The following is a 14537-nucleotide window of genomic DNA, read 5'->3' as shown; positions in this document are numbered from 1 at the left end:
GGGGAGAGGGGAGGAGGGGGGAGTGAGGGGGGGAGGGGGGAGGAGGGGAGAGGGGGGGAGGGGAGGGGAGAGGGGGGGAGGGGAGAGGGGGAGAGGGGGGGGAGGGGAGAGGGGGGAGAGGGGGGGGAGGGGAGAGGGGGGAGAGGGGAGGGGGGGGGGAAGGGGGAGGGAGAGAGGGGAGGGGGAGGGGGAGGGGGGAGGGGAGAGGGGAGGGGCGAGGGAGGGGGGAGGGAGGGAGGGAGGGGGAGGAGAGGGGGAGGAGGGGAGGGGGAGGGGAGAGAGGGGAGGGGGAGGGGGAGGGGGAGGGGGGAGGGGAGAGGGGAGGGGCGAGGGAGGGGGGAGGGAGGGAGGGAGGGGGGAGGGAGGGAGGGAGGGAGGGGGAGGAGAGGGGAGGAGGGGAGGGGGGGGGAAGAGGGGAGGGGAGGGGAGGGGGGAGGGGGAGGGGAGAGGGAGAAGAGGGAGGGGGGGAGGGAGGGGAGAGGGGGGAGGGGAGAGGGGGAGAGGGAGGGGAGGGGAGAGGGGGGAGAGGGGGGGGAGGGGAGAGGGGGGAGAGGGGAGGAGGGGGGGGAGTGAGGGGGAGGGGGGGGGAGTGAGGGGGGAGGGGGGGGGGGGGAAGGGGGGGAGGGGGGGGAAGGGGGGAGGGGGGGAAGGGGGGGAGGGGGAGGGAGGGGAGGGGGAGGGGGGAGGGGGGAGGGGGGGAGGGGGAGGGGAGAGGGGGGAGGGGGAGGGGAGAGAGGGGGAGGGGGAGGGGGAGGGGGGAGGGGAGAGGGGAGGGGCGAGGGAGGGGGAGGGAGGAGGGAGGGGGAGGAGAGGGGGAGGAGGGGAGGGGAGGGGAGGAGGGGGGAAGAGGGGAGGGAGGGGGGAGGGGAGGGGGGAGAGGGGAGGGGGGAGGGGGAGGGGAGAGGGAGAAGAGGGAGGGGGGGAGGGGGAGGGGAGAGGGGGGAGGGGGAGGGGAGAGGGGGGGAGGGGAGAGGGGGGGAGGGGAGAGGGGGGGAGGGAGAGGGGGGGGAGGAAGGGGGGAGAGGGGGGGAGGGGGAGGGGGGGAGGAAGGGGGGAGAGTGGGGGAGGGAGGTGGGGGAGGGAGAGGAGAGGGGGGGTAGGGAGAGGGGAGGGGGGAGTGGAGGGGGGGAGTGGAGGGGGGGGGAGGGGGAGGGAGAGGGGGGACGGGGGAGGGAGAGGGGAGGGGGGAGAGGGGAGGGAGGGGGGAGGGGGGGAGGGGGAAGGGAGAGGGAGGGGGAGGGAGAGGGAGAGGGGGGGAGGGAGTGGGGAGAGAGGGGGGGGAGGGAGTGGGGAGAGAGGGGGGGGAGGGAGTGGGGAGAGAGGGGGGGGAGGGAGTGGGGAGAGAGGGGGGGAGGGAGGGGGGAGAGAGGGGGGAGAGAGGGGGGGGAGGGAGGGGGGAGAGAGGGGGGGGAGGGAGGGGGGAGAGAGGGGGGGAGGGAGGGGGGAGAGAGGGGGGGGAGGGAGGGGGGAGAGAGGGGGGGGAGGGAGAGGGAGTGGGGGAGGGAGGGGGGGGGGCGGGGGGAGAGGGGGGGGAGAGGGGGGGGAGAGGGAGGGGACGGGGGGAGGGAGGGAGGGGGGAGGGGGGGGGGAGAGGGGGGGGGAGAGGGAGGGGACGGGGGGAGGGAGGGAGGGGGGAGGGGGGAGGAGGGGGGAGGGAGGGGGGGAAGGGGGAGGGAGAGGGGAGGGAGGGAGGGAGGGGGAGGAGAGGGGGAGGAGGTGGGGAGGAGGGGAGGGGAGGGGGAGGAGGGGGGGAGAGGGGAGGGGAGGGGGGAGGGGAGGGGGGAGGGGGGAGGGGGAGGGGAGAGGGAGAAGAGGGAGGGGGGGAGGGGAGGGGGGGGAGGGGAGAGGGGGGAGGGGAGAGTGGGGGAGGGAGAGGGGGGGAGGGAGAGGGGGGAGGGAGAGGGGGGGGAGGGAGAGGGGGGGGGAGGGGGGAGGAAGGGGGGGAGAGTGGGGGGGGGGGGAGGGAGAGGAGAGGGGGGGGAGGGAGAGGGGAGGGGAGGGGGGGAGTGGAGGGGGGGGAGGGGGAGGGAGAGGGGAGGGAGAGGGGGGACGGGGGAGGGAGGGGGGAGGGGGGAGAGGGGAGGGGGGGAGGGAGGGGGGGAGGGGGGGAGGGGGAAGGGAGAGGGAGGGGGGAGGGAGAGGGAGAGGGGGGGAGGGAGTGGGGAGAGAGGGGGGGAGGGAGTGGGGAGAGAGGGGGGGAGGAGTGGGGAGAGAGGGGGGGAGGAGTGGGGAGAGAGGGGGGGAGGGAGGGGGGAGAGAGGGGGGGAGGGAGGGGGGAGAGAGGGGGGGGGGGAGGGGGGAGAGAGGGGGGGGGAGGGAGGGGGGAGAGAGGGGGGGGGAGGGAGTGGGGAGGAGGGGGGGGAGGGCGGGGGGAGAGGGGGGGGAGAGGGGGGGAGAGAGGGAGGGAGGGGGGGAGGGTGGGGGGAGAGAGGGGGTGGTGGGAGAGGGGGGGGGAAGGGGGGGGGGAGAGAGGGGGGGGAGGAGAGAGGGGGGGAGGAGAGAGGGGGAGGGAGGGGGGGGGGTGGAAAGAGTCCGGGGGGGGAGAGAGCAGAGAGGGGAGAAAAGGGGGTGGGGGGAGAGAAGGGGGAGGGATAGGGGTGGGAGAGGAGCCCGAGAAGTGGGGTGGGGGGTGGGGGTGGGGCGTGAGAGGAGACCGAGAAGTGGGGGGGTGGGTTGGGAGAGGAGACCGAGAAGTGGGGGGCTTAAGAGGAGACCGAGGAAGGGAGAGCAGCAGCCGGGGACGGGGGAGCGAGAAGGTGGGAAAAGGGAGAATGAGGCGGGAGATCTGTGGGGGAGAGGGAAGGGGGAGTGTGGGTTGAGAGCAAGGGAGGGGAGAGGGAACAAAGTTTTACTGATGTCCATATTTCTGCACTTCAACAAAAATGCAATGTAACCAGTTTTCTTGGGTGTAAATCTTACAGAGCCACATCAGGCTATATCACTTGCTTTGTGTTTTTAGCAGTTCTTCAAGCCACAGTCAGAAATTGAATGTCAGGTATGAAAATCCTAAAAATAACTAGTGGATTTATTGGGTTACATGACAATATACAGTTTCTCTCATTTCACTGGCTTATAAAAAGACTGCTTCATGCTGAATAAAACCAAGACAACAACATGCACTAATGATGTTTTCTTATTAGCAGCACCAATAAGAATTAATGGGCTTCTCAAAAGCTATTTCTCATTCTGGTGAAATAAGTTATTAACATACAATTGCAAGATTTGACTTTGCTAAACCTGAACAAAATACAGAGCACAAATGTAAATTATTTTGCACTGTAATTGACCTATATGTTCTGAGAGTTATTTGAAAAGATGGAATACGTAGTGAAGGATTACTTCCTTATGGATATCAAGATGCACTGCAGAAATTTACCAAAGTTCTTTAGACCAATCCTTCCAAACCCACGACCACTTCCAGCTAGAAGGACAAGGGCACAGGATACATAGGAACACCACTAATTGCAAGTTACCCTCCATGCCACTCACCATTCTGACTTGGAAATACATTACCATTCCTTCAAAATACTAGGATTCACTCCCTAGCAGCACTGTGGGTCACCCAGAGCACATGGACTGCAGCGGATTTTTTTAAAAAAAATCATTCACAGGATGAGGACATCACTGTCTCGGCCAGCATTTACTGCTATCCCTAATTACCTATGGGGCAATTAAGAGTCATCCATTTTCCTATGGATTTGGAGTCACATGTAGTCCAGTCCAGATAAGGTTGGCAGTTTCCTTCCCTGAAGGACATTAGTGGACTAGAGGGGTTTTTCCAACAATCGACAATGGTTTCATAGTTTCACCAGACTCTAAATTCTAGATTTTTATACAGTTTAAATTCTGCCGTGGCAGGATTAGAACCCAGGTACCTAAGTGTCTTAAATTAATAACCCAGCAATAATACCACTAAGCTGGGCAGTTCACCACTACCTTCTCAAGGGCAACTAAGGGTGGGCAATAAATACTGGCAAGCCAGCAATGCTCACATCCCATGAATGAATAAATAAATTAAACAGTAGATCTTCCAAAGAAAAGAAATTGAGATGGTGACAAATAGGAGCTGGCAGGCATACATTTTCTAAGGACACAGGCGTGCACACTTAGCTAGATGGCTGTCTTCATGACCCCAGGTTAATGGTGTAACATCTTCTTGTAATATGGCAGCCAACACAAACATGTGCTTGAGTAAGTTGAAACAGAAAAACATTAAGAGGTCATTGAAGCCCAGTGGATATTTGTTTGAAAGTTAGGTACTTTGTGAACTGCTTACAGATAGTTGAAACAGAAAAACATTAAGAGGTCATTGAAGCCCAGTGGATATTTGTTTGAAAGTTAGGTACTTTGTGAACTGCTTACAGATACACAATAATGGGAACTAAGTCTGTCATACTGCTGCTTCAGCAACCTAAGCATCCGGTTGCTGCCGTGTAAACATGTCATTTTCTGAGCAGTAATTGAAATGTCATAACATTTAAGGCTATGGCCCAAGTGCTGGCAAGTGGGATTCGTGTGGACAAATTGGTGCAGAGTTGATGGGCTGAAGGGTCTCTTTTGTGCTGCATGACTCGATCAGAAACCTAACTTCCATCGAAGTCTTACACCCACAATTTGCTATACAGGGTGACAGCCAATTCTTTCGAAATTGACCAATTTCAAAATTGTGGCGAGATGGGAAAAAACATTCCCAAGTACACAAAATTGACAACAACCCAGAAGCAATTCAAAGATTTCTTGAATGAACTAAAATTATTTTAAGAATGCTCACCTGCCATTGTGGAAATGCCAAAAATGACTCCAATGGATAACTCAATCTGTGTCCCCTAAGGAAAAGAGCAAAAATCAATATTGTAATAAAATGTTTCACTACTTTAAACTATGCACATGTAAGGTCTGGCTCATTTCAAAGCGCTACTCTAAAAGGTAGCTAGAAAATCATTGCTGTACAGTACAATAATAAAATATTTAACTTTATAATACTGGGTCAGTTTAAGGTCTAATGCTGCACACCATTTGATCCCAAGCTCAGAGTCATAGAACTGTTCATCACAAACAGATCCACCAATCCAACTTGTCCATGGCAACCAGATATCCCAAATTAATCTCATCCCATTTGCCAATATTTGGCCCGAATCCTTCCAAACCTTTCCTACTCATGTACCCATCCTGATGTCTTTTGAATGTTGTAATTGTACCAGTCCCCATCACTTCCTCTGGCAGTTCATTCCATACATGCACTATCCTCCGCTTGATAAAGTTGCCCCTTTGATCCCTTCTAAATCTTTTCTCTCTCACCCTAAACCAATGCCCTCCAGTTTTGGACTCCCCTCCCCTGGGAAAAAGACTATGATTATTCAGCCTGTACATGCCTATCATGAATTTATAAACTTGTGCAAGGTCATCCCTCAGCCTCCATACTCTAGGGAAAATAGCCCCAACCTATTTAGCCTTTCCCTTGAGCTCAAACCTTCCAACTTTGGCAACAACCTTACAAATAGATAGATAAAAGAAAATAAAACTAGGCAGATTACTTAAGTGATTTTCACAATGTGTTGTTTCACCAGCAAAAATGATTGTTTCTTGGTTGATTTTTTTAAGATGTTGATTGGGCTCACCTTTACAGTACACTCAAATAAAGGCAGTCATGCTTTTAACTTAGTTTTCTATTGTTTGAGCTTCCAAGAGCTGCTCATGTTAAGTTAAGCAGAAAGCTTTCAAATTTTTATGCTGTAGCACCAACAGCCAGATTCCTTCTCAGAGAAAACAGGAGTCCAAAACCTAATTCATACACTAACCACTCCTTGACAGACTGACCATCTCCAGCATAAGCCCCAGTTACCACACAACATCTGCCATCTGTTGGAGAATAAAGTACCTTCCAGACATACTGGAACCCATTCCAAAGGTACTGATCTCATTAACAGCCATACTTTGCTACCTGCTTAAACATAATGACCTCCCCTGGTATCGAAAGGTCTGCAGAATCTTTTGATGAGAAACCAACCTGCAATTAACTTTCAGGCCTGGTCTCACAAATAAACAAAAACGTTTGTTTGGTCTGTTTACCTTTTAACACAAGCTGCTAACTATAGTCCAAAGTCATATTTAGCCAACAGTTCCCAGTTCACTGCTCCAAATCAAAATTGATAAAACAATAAAAATGAAAATAATGAAAAATCAGTGTGGCATCTACTATCAGACTAAAAGCACTTTCCCTTTTTCTAGTACAATCCAATCAGCTTCTCCCTTTTTTTTTTAAAATATACAGTATCTCCAACAATTCTCACTTAGAATTCGTGTAATTTCCCGAATACCTGGCAGAGATATATTATAATAGGGTCATTTCAACAATGGATGGCAAAATAATAACAGGAGAAAATAGGGAGGTCTGATAACTATTTAACTCATGGATTGTCTTGAGGATCCTATTTACTTTAGTTTGTGAGAAATTTATTTCCACTGAATTTCTTCTATGGTAATTTTTGAAAAAAAACTCAAATTACAGGTAGTTCTTTAAACAACTGGAACAAGAAATTAGAGTTTCTCGCTGCAGACAACACTTGAAAGTGTGCTCAAAATATGGTTCCTTTGTAATTCCTTAAGTAAGCACATTCTCCTGCAAGTAATTCTGCAATGAAGTCCACCCAATTGCCCATTTTCTTTTCCATTTTCAGAACTGTAATGGGCAATTTGAAAAATAATTTCATTGGATGTGGCCGTCTTTGGCAAGTCCACCATTTGGTGCCTATTATCTTGTTTCCCTTTCACCTGGATGATCTTCTGTCACCCCAATCCCATAAAATATGCCCATCCCTTTCCTCTAAGCTTTATAGAGGAACCAATCCCTCCATGACACCTTGGTTCATCCTTATAGCTCCTGTTTTCCTCTCCCACACGCTTTCCTCTATAAGCATAAGAGATGCAATATTTCCCTACACATTTCCCATACCATTATCCTGGGCCCGTATCTAATAACTACTCTAAGCTTCATTACATGGAGAAGATTTCACAAAAATGTTCTACTTGTAAGCCTGATCTTCCCCTTACTTGCCAATTTCATCACCCACTAGCTCTCATTCTGATGTCCCAATCTTTGTCTTCTGTACTGTCCCAGTGAAGTTAACTACAGTCTCAAGGAACAATATGGCGTTTTTTTTCTACAATGTCCTTTGCAACTGTTTAGTCTTAGTTGTGTTTAAGGACTTCATGCCATAATGAGGCTCCTGTCTTCTTTCTGCAGTCAGTGCTAACAATAAAGGTCACTTAAACAACTGTTCCTGTCCTTCTGTGACTATTTTAGACTGCCTTTAGTTCTAGAAATCACCTTCCAAAACTTCCAAAATTAAAATCAAAGAAAAGTTATGACACAGAAAAAAGCCATTCAGCCCACCCGGAAAAAAACCTGCCACTCTTTAATTCTACCTATGAGCGTCAGGTGCTTGGTTTATCAGACAAAACCATTCAAACATGAGAGAAACAAAAACTGCCTACATGCTTAGGTTATGCAAATATACCATTTCCAAGGAATGCTTAATGTATCTGATTACTGGAAGGTACACAGACACAGTTAGGTGTAATCCACCATGCCAGTTTTCAGTGGTTAGCACTGCTGTCTCACAGCTCCAGGGACCCGGGTTCAATTCCACCCACGGGCAACTTACTGTGTGGAGTCTGAAAACATTCTCCCGCTGCGTGGGTTTCTCCAGGTGGTCCAGTTTCCTCCAACAGTACAAAGATGCGCAGGTTAGGTGGATCGGTCATATTAAATTACCTGTAGTGTCAGTGATATGCAGACCATTATGGATTAGCCATTGGAAATGCAGGGTTATGGGGACAGAGTAGGGTGGTGGGTCTGGAAGGGATGCTCTCCAGAGAGTCCATGTGGACTTATTGGGCCAAATGGCCTGCTTCCACACTCTCGGGATTCTAAAAGTCTAAATAGTCCCCGGTTGCCACTTTTTCAGGTGTCACCTGACTCAAGTCAAACAAAAAGGATTTTTTTTCCCCTTGTTCAAACTGACATTGCTTCACTGCAGGGCAGTACAATGTACAGATAAATTTTGCTTCTCTACAAAACCTATATAGTAGACTTACCCCTGAATCATAGCATGGAAGTTAGCTATTCAGAGTCTAATGTTAATGATTTTATGCTCCACACAGGCATCTTCCCACCCCAAATCAAATCCAATAAGAATTTCCTTTCCAATCTTTCCAAATGTCAATTAGGGTCTAGTCACATTTCTTAAAATGTTCCCTTTAAGATTAGTGTCTATGATAAACAATGAAGCAAAGGACATAGGTGAAGTACTTACTGCAACAATCATTATAGCATTGTCCAGGAAACCAAACCCAATGAAAGGTATCGCACTGTGAAGAAACACTGTAAGACATAAACATAATTGAATGAAAGATGTTTTCCCCAAGTAAGAAATTAAATAGAAACTCACTATAATTAAACATTACAATTTATGACCACAACACAATTCTAACAGTCAGCTTAAAATCAATATATTTTCACAAAGTTATCAAAACTATATTGATTTACACATTTTATGCACTATCAAGATTTACAAAAATATCAGAATTGTAAATTCAGAAATCCCTGTCAAATCCAAATTATCACCAGTCAGATTATTTGTCACTTAAATGTGGCTTTCAAAGGATTTTACAGAAAGCTATGGGGGAAAATAAAATTTTATTTTCTATAATTAGCATTTTGCTGAACAATTTTCTTAGACATTTTCTTTTCTCCTCTTGCATCTCTAATTTGGTAATTCTGTGAGGGAAATTGTGACATGGCAGAGTAGTGGCCTGACCTCAACATCAAGACGCTGTGATTGAATCACACTGTGTTCCTATAGTCAGAGGAAATTTGAATAGAACTTGTCTAAGACATTGATACCCATTTAATAATTTTTGGTGCCTTTGGGAATTATTGCGTATGTCCAGAACAAAGAGGAGATTTCAGATCAATTTCCATTAAGATCATGCCAGTAAACTGAACTCAGTACGCATACAGCTTTTGGGAATGAGAATTACAAGTCAGTACAAAGAATTAGATCCAGCTCAACTAACAGAAGGAATGGTGTCCTGCATTAAAATCAGCCTGAGAGAATGGGAGGTTAGTTAACATCTTTCTGATTGACATTCACACACTTTCAGGACTGGCTCTTTCAATTTGGCTCAATGGTTGGAAGTTTATATCCTGGTTTGACCAGCCTCTCAACCCAGCAGACATTAGCGATGTCCAGCCTCTGGCTTCTGGCCCAGCTGAGCAAAGAAGAGTTCAGAAATAATGCTCGCAGAAATCTGGTTAGTGAATCAGAACGGAGCAAGGTTCTGCAAATGTTTAGTGGTGTCTTAAAAGGTGAAGAATTTATTATTTTGATAGATATGTTTATCCCAGTGGAATATGTTTTATACTTATTATATTAAATGAAGTATTTCAAATGGACTGCAATTCTTTATGCACCTTATTTCAGATTAAGCACTTTGAAAATAAAGCTAATTGCTAGTTTGTCAATGGCCTGGTCTCAATAGTTTGTTCATATCCTAGAAGCTAAGAAAGAGATATTAGAGCATCAGAAAAGTTACAGTGTCCAGTTCACAAAGAATTTCAATAATATCACCCACTTCCCGAGACCCACAATCTTACGTCATTGATCAGTAACTATTAGGTAAAGTTGAACTGGTGCCCAACATAGACAGTGTCTGATTATAGATGATAGTAACTTCACCAAATCCAAAATAATATCAACTACAAGATTTGAAGTTTGTTTTTTCCAGCTTAATTCAAGTAAAAATAAGTTTTCAAATGTATAGAGATTGCTTTGTTGCAGCTAGCTGAAGAAAAGTGGTTATAAAGCAGAGATGCATTACCATATCTGTGCTGTGCTGACGACGGAGGCTTAACTTCCATTTCTTCTGCAAAGAGAAAAGTGAAATGTTTAGACCTGAATAAATAACTACTTCTTCTAAATTACACATCAAAATAGCACACCACCAGAACACTACACCACCATGTAGCACAGGACACTAAGGCATTAATGAGATTGACAAAGATGATAAGGTACCCAACCTCTAATGTCGCTGAGGGCAAATCAATCATCAGTCCTCGAGCCATTTTGTACAATGCCCAAATTTCAGAGGATGCTATCACCATCTATCACTGTATTCCCATGTTGCAGAATTTCAATACATCACCCACCTTAAAGCCTTGGCTTAAAAAAATGTTCTGAGACACTTTCCCTACATTGAACATGTCTCATTTATCACCATAGTTTGTGACACTCTCTAAATTGAACCCATAATGAAAGGAATTGAGTGAAAGATTCTGTTGAGCCTACCTAAAATGTTTCTACATAACTAAGATTCCACCACAAACAGGGTGAAGTCTAAAGCTCAGATCGAATCTCTATACTAAACTCAATAATTTAAATCTCAAAATGATTATGTCCTTGCCTGTATCATTAGAACTAAAAAGTAATGTTAATTTTCCAAGGCCTATTAGTACCAGAGGCAAACATGGGGTGGAGATCATACCTGTATTGCTGAGGCTGGTTGTTCATTTTATAGTGCTTACTTTTAGGGGTCACATATTTCATTTAAGATATTTAATCATACAAATAGCATCCAGGGAAAACTGACATACAAAGTCAACAACCAAGACTATAATTTTGCACAACCAATCCTCTTTAATCATAAAACACCATTGCAATGCTTCAAGAAATAATTTAACAGAATAACTTCAACATCTTCATATTAATTCAAATCATTAATGCAAGCATGATTCATTTCAGGTCTTGATCTGAAAATAGTTCTTATACTTGACTTTATTATTGAGAGTAGTTAAATATTAACTTCTGGTGATACGTTTCACCCCATATGCTTCAATGATGATTCACATATCTAATATTGGTAACATTATGTCGGTTTGCTTAAAATAGTGCTGGAGATAGTTTACATCTAACTAAGAGGGTGGCATGAGAGTTTTGGTTCAATGTTTCAGAAACCTCCAACAGTACAGCCATCCTTCAGCTTTGAACGGAAGTGTCAGCCTAGATAACTTGAATCTACAACCTTCTGACTCCTAAACATGCTTTCACTACTAAACCACAAGAAAAGGGAAGACGATTAGGTCATTTATCCCCTTGAACATGTTTCACCATTCAACTAGATTATGGTTAACCAATGCCAAAACTGATCAAGATTTCTGAGCCAGCATTACCTAGTTTTTCATTTTCTTCCATTGATTGTATCAGATAATGCTCTCACGTGTTCGCCATGGATGTTGAAAGTAAAAGGACATCAGTCTCTAATGTCAGAGAAAACAAATTGGCACAATTTGAAGTTGATGATCTCAGCTGTGTGAAGGAGTTGAATTGCACTCACAGCTGAAGCACCGAGAGCCTTCAACTGTTCAGCGAGGCTTGCAATACCGCCTCTTCACCGTTCAAGGTACAATCATTTTCATTCTTATTACCTACATGGAAAGAGCTGTATGCCTATTATATTGAATTGACTTAATTTTAGTTAGTTTTCTTGTCACTCAACAAGACCAAATATGCATGAGTAAAGATGCCTCGTGACTTAAATGGAATTCAAAGCCGGATTGTTAGAGTCTGCAATCTAACAGCACAAACTGAATCATGGTCTTAAAACCTTTACTTGATTTTTACTAAGGTGTGATTACATTCTAGGTTTGGTGTAGCCAAGAAATATCTGAAATACTCAATTCCTTGAGTTTGTCCTATTATAATTAGCCCTTGTAAAATTTGCAGCAAAAGACTCTCCATTTAGATGGTGTCAATTATATTATTATAAATTCTTGAACACAGACATTACTAAGTTTAAGCTAAATATGCCTAGCATCCTGAAGAGAAACAAAATTGGATTCTGGTAAAGGAAAGTTAAATAGACAGATGAATTTGCTTGGTGCTCTTTCATGACAGAGTGCAAATTATTCATCATCTTGAAGAACATGAAGCATTACTTTCAAAGAGCTGTTTGCAGCTTCTTGAGGATTATACTAATATGGGCCAGATGGATTATGTAATGTTACTTGTCACAAGATATTGCAGATGTATTCAAAATAAAACTGTATTCCAGAGCCACACATTAAAGTTACAGATTTACAGGAACTTTTTCTTTCAACAATTGTGCCCACACACAGTCTATACTTATACGGTCAGAAACCCAAATTTCCAGTACCTACAAGAGTTAAATTACTCCAGTGGTAATAATCTGCTTAATCAAGTCAATAGACATGTACTACACAAAATTCTGGTTGACATTACTCAGAAGAAATAGTTTTATGCCATCGTTTGGCTTAATTTTTAACTTGTGGTGCTTTAAAGTGAAACAATTATTAATATGTAATATGTCAAAGTACATACAACACTTTGAAATTAAGATCAGTTCAGTGATAGGTTTTGATTTCTGGAAATGAGATTCTTATTTCTCTGGAAAACAAAAAGTGACTTTTTAATTAGCTTGTTACAGGAAGCAAGAGTTACTGCAAAGTCACACGTTAGCAAATGTTTCTTTTAACTGAAATTTCTTGATAGGATCTGGAACTCTGCAGAACCTTCAGATGTAACCATTAGACATAAACAGAAATTACCTTGCAGTGCCTCATTACCTTAGTTGAAAGCTATAAGCTTGGTATACTAACAAGGAAAAGCTATAATGAAAAGGTTGCTCTCATAACTGTTCATGGATTGAAAGGATTTAAAGATAACCTTTTCCATATGGAAGAAATCAGCAATAATTCTGTCTGGAATAAGCTATTAAGGACAAGGCTATACAAGGATTGAAAGCAAATCAGCCATGTCTGGGAAAAAAGGGGGTTTAAAGCTACATGAACAAAACTGGTTGACATCAAATTGATAACTGGCTGCTTTACACTACAAAAATAAACTGATTGCCCTGCAGAAGAACTTAAGGACCTGCAGGAAAGCTGTGTCTTCAAACAGACAATTAAGGCTAAATGTATACAGGAACAAAGAAGCTACTTTTAATAAGAATCTAAAGAATCATCATGAATATCACATCACAGACCCCAAGGACAAAAATCTGAAGAAACCAACATCTGAACAATTCAGCAGCAGAACTTCAAAGAACAAAACTGCACAAGGATTAAACCTTGGACACTTCCAGAGACAGACACTGGTCAAAATCATAGCTAAATTCCACCATTAATCAGGTCATAGCCAAGCTGAGTTGAGGCTTAACTTGTTTACTTGAGGGGGTCATATTTTGGTTGCTACATGCCACACAGTGTTCAGATGATGCCACACCTTTCAAAACAATGCTGCTGACGTGGCTTCCTTCTTCCATAACAATGGTTTTCGCTCACTGTGGTTAAGGTGGTCCTCAACTGTGTCAGACCTATCACCCGTACTTCTGCACTCACCCCTTTCCATCACTCACAACAGTGGGATCGGAACCCCTTGCCCTCACTTTTCATCCCACCAGCCTCTGCATTCAAAAAGATTATGCTCCACTATTTCAGACAACTCCGGCAGAATGCCACGACCAGCACATCTTCCCCACATGCCCCCATCTGCACTTTGCAGGGATTGTTCCCTCTGGCACACCCTAGTCCATTCCTCTAATCACTAACACGACCCCGCTTCACACAGCATCTTCCCATGTAACCACAGAAGGTGCAACACCTGCCCCTTCACCTCCTCCCTACTCACCATCAAAGGCCTAAACAGTCTTTCCAAGTGTAGCAGCATTTCACCTCTATCTCGTCCAATCTTGTGTATTGTATTTGTTGCACCCAATGTGATCTACTCTATATTGGAGAAGCCAAATGCAGGCTGGGTGACCACTTTGCAGAACACCTCTGGTCTGTGCGCAAGCATAACACCATCCTTCCCGCAGCTGGCCATTTTAACACAGCGTCCTGCTCACATACTCACGTGTCTGTCCTCAGCATGCTGCAATGCCCCAGTAAATCACAGTGAAAACTGGAGGAACATCTCATCTTCAGACGAGGCACTTTACAGCTTTCTGGACTTAATATTGAGTTCAACACCTTAAGATTGTGAACACACTTCCATTCCTTACCTTTCTTTTAACTGTACTTGTTACATTCTGTCATCATATCCTCTTCCACCTTTTCTTTACCCCAGTGTGACTGCTTGTTCTTTGCAGTCTGGCAATATTCCGCCGTTCTCACATGACAAAAACTTATTCTGAACTGTCAACATCCTTACTCCCCTGTACCCCACCCCATCCATTACCCGCACACCGCCTCCCTCCACAACAAACTATAGCATAAATGCTGTCCCTTCCACACTTCAGCTTAAAACATTAACTTGCTTTCTCTTCATGATGCTGCCTGACCTGCTGGAGTCTCCAGCATTCTTTGTTTTTAGTACAGATTCCAGCATCTGCAGTAATTTGTTCTTATAGTTTAAATAATTGTTTCAGTATTTGATAGTCTGTGAGATTTCTTAATATTTGCTGAATTAAAGGTAATTTCAAGTGATTTATCCACAAAGCTGTCTTCTTAGGGAACTAGG

At 45.8% G+C, this 14537-nt stretch overlaps 1 protein-coding gene across 2 annotated transcripts in view; it reads right to left on the bottom strand.

Annotated features, from left to right (window-relative positions):
* The window catches only part of tmem65 (transmembrane protein 65), an 87170-nt gene that overhangs the window by 30029 nt on the left and 42604 nt on the right, over positions 1 to 14537 (bottom strand). For both annotated transcript variants that reach the window (XM_043688531.2, XM_043688532.2), the window contains 3 exons: positions 9883 to 9927; positions 8316 to 8383; positions 4772 to 4826 (listed from right to left, as the gene is read on the bottom strand). In XM_043688531.2, the coding sequence (XP_043544466.1) occupies positions 4772 to 4826; positions 8316 to 8383; positions 9883 to 9927 (168 nt within the window). The remainder of the gene's footprint in view (positions 1 to 4771; positions 4827 to 8315; positions 8384 to 9882; positions 9928 to 14537) is intronic.

Source organism: Chiloscyllium plagiosum, unplaced genomic scaffold (assembly GCF_037043375.1).
Source record: "Chiloscyllium plagiosum isolate Xiang-an unplaced genomic scaffold, Cpla_swu_hap1 HiC_scaffold_4, whole genome shotgun sequence".
NCBI classification, from domain to species: Eukaryota; Metazoa; Chordata; class Chondrichthyes; order Orectolobiformes; family Hemiscylliidae; genus Chiloscyllium; species Chiloscyllium plagiosum.
This window is presented reverse-complemented; position numbering and strand designations above follow the sequence as displayed.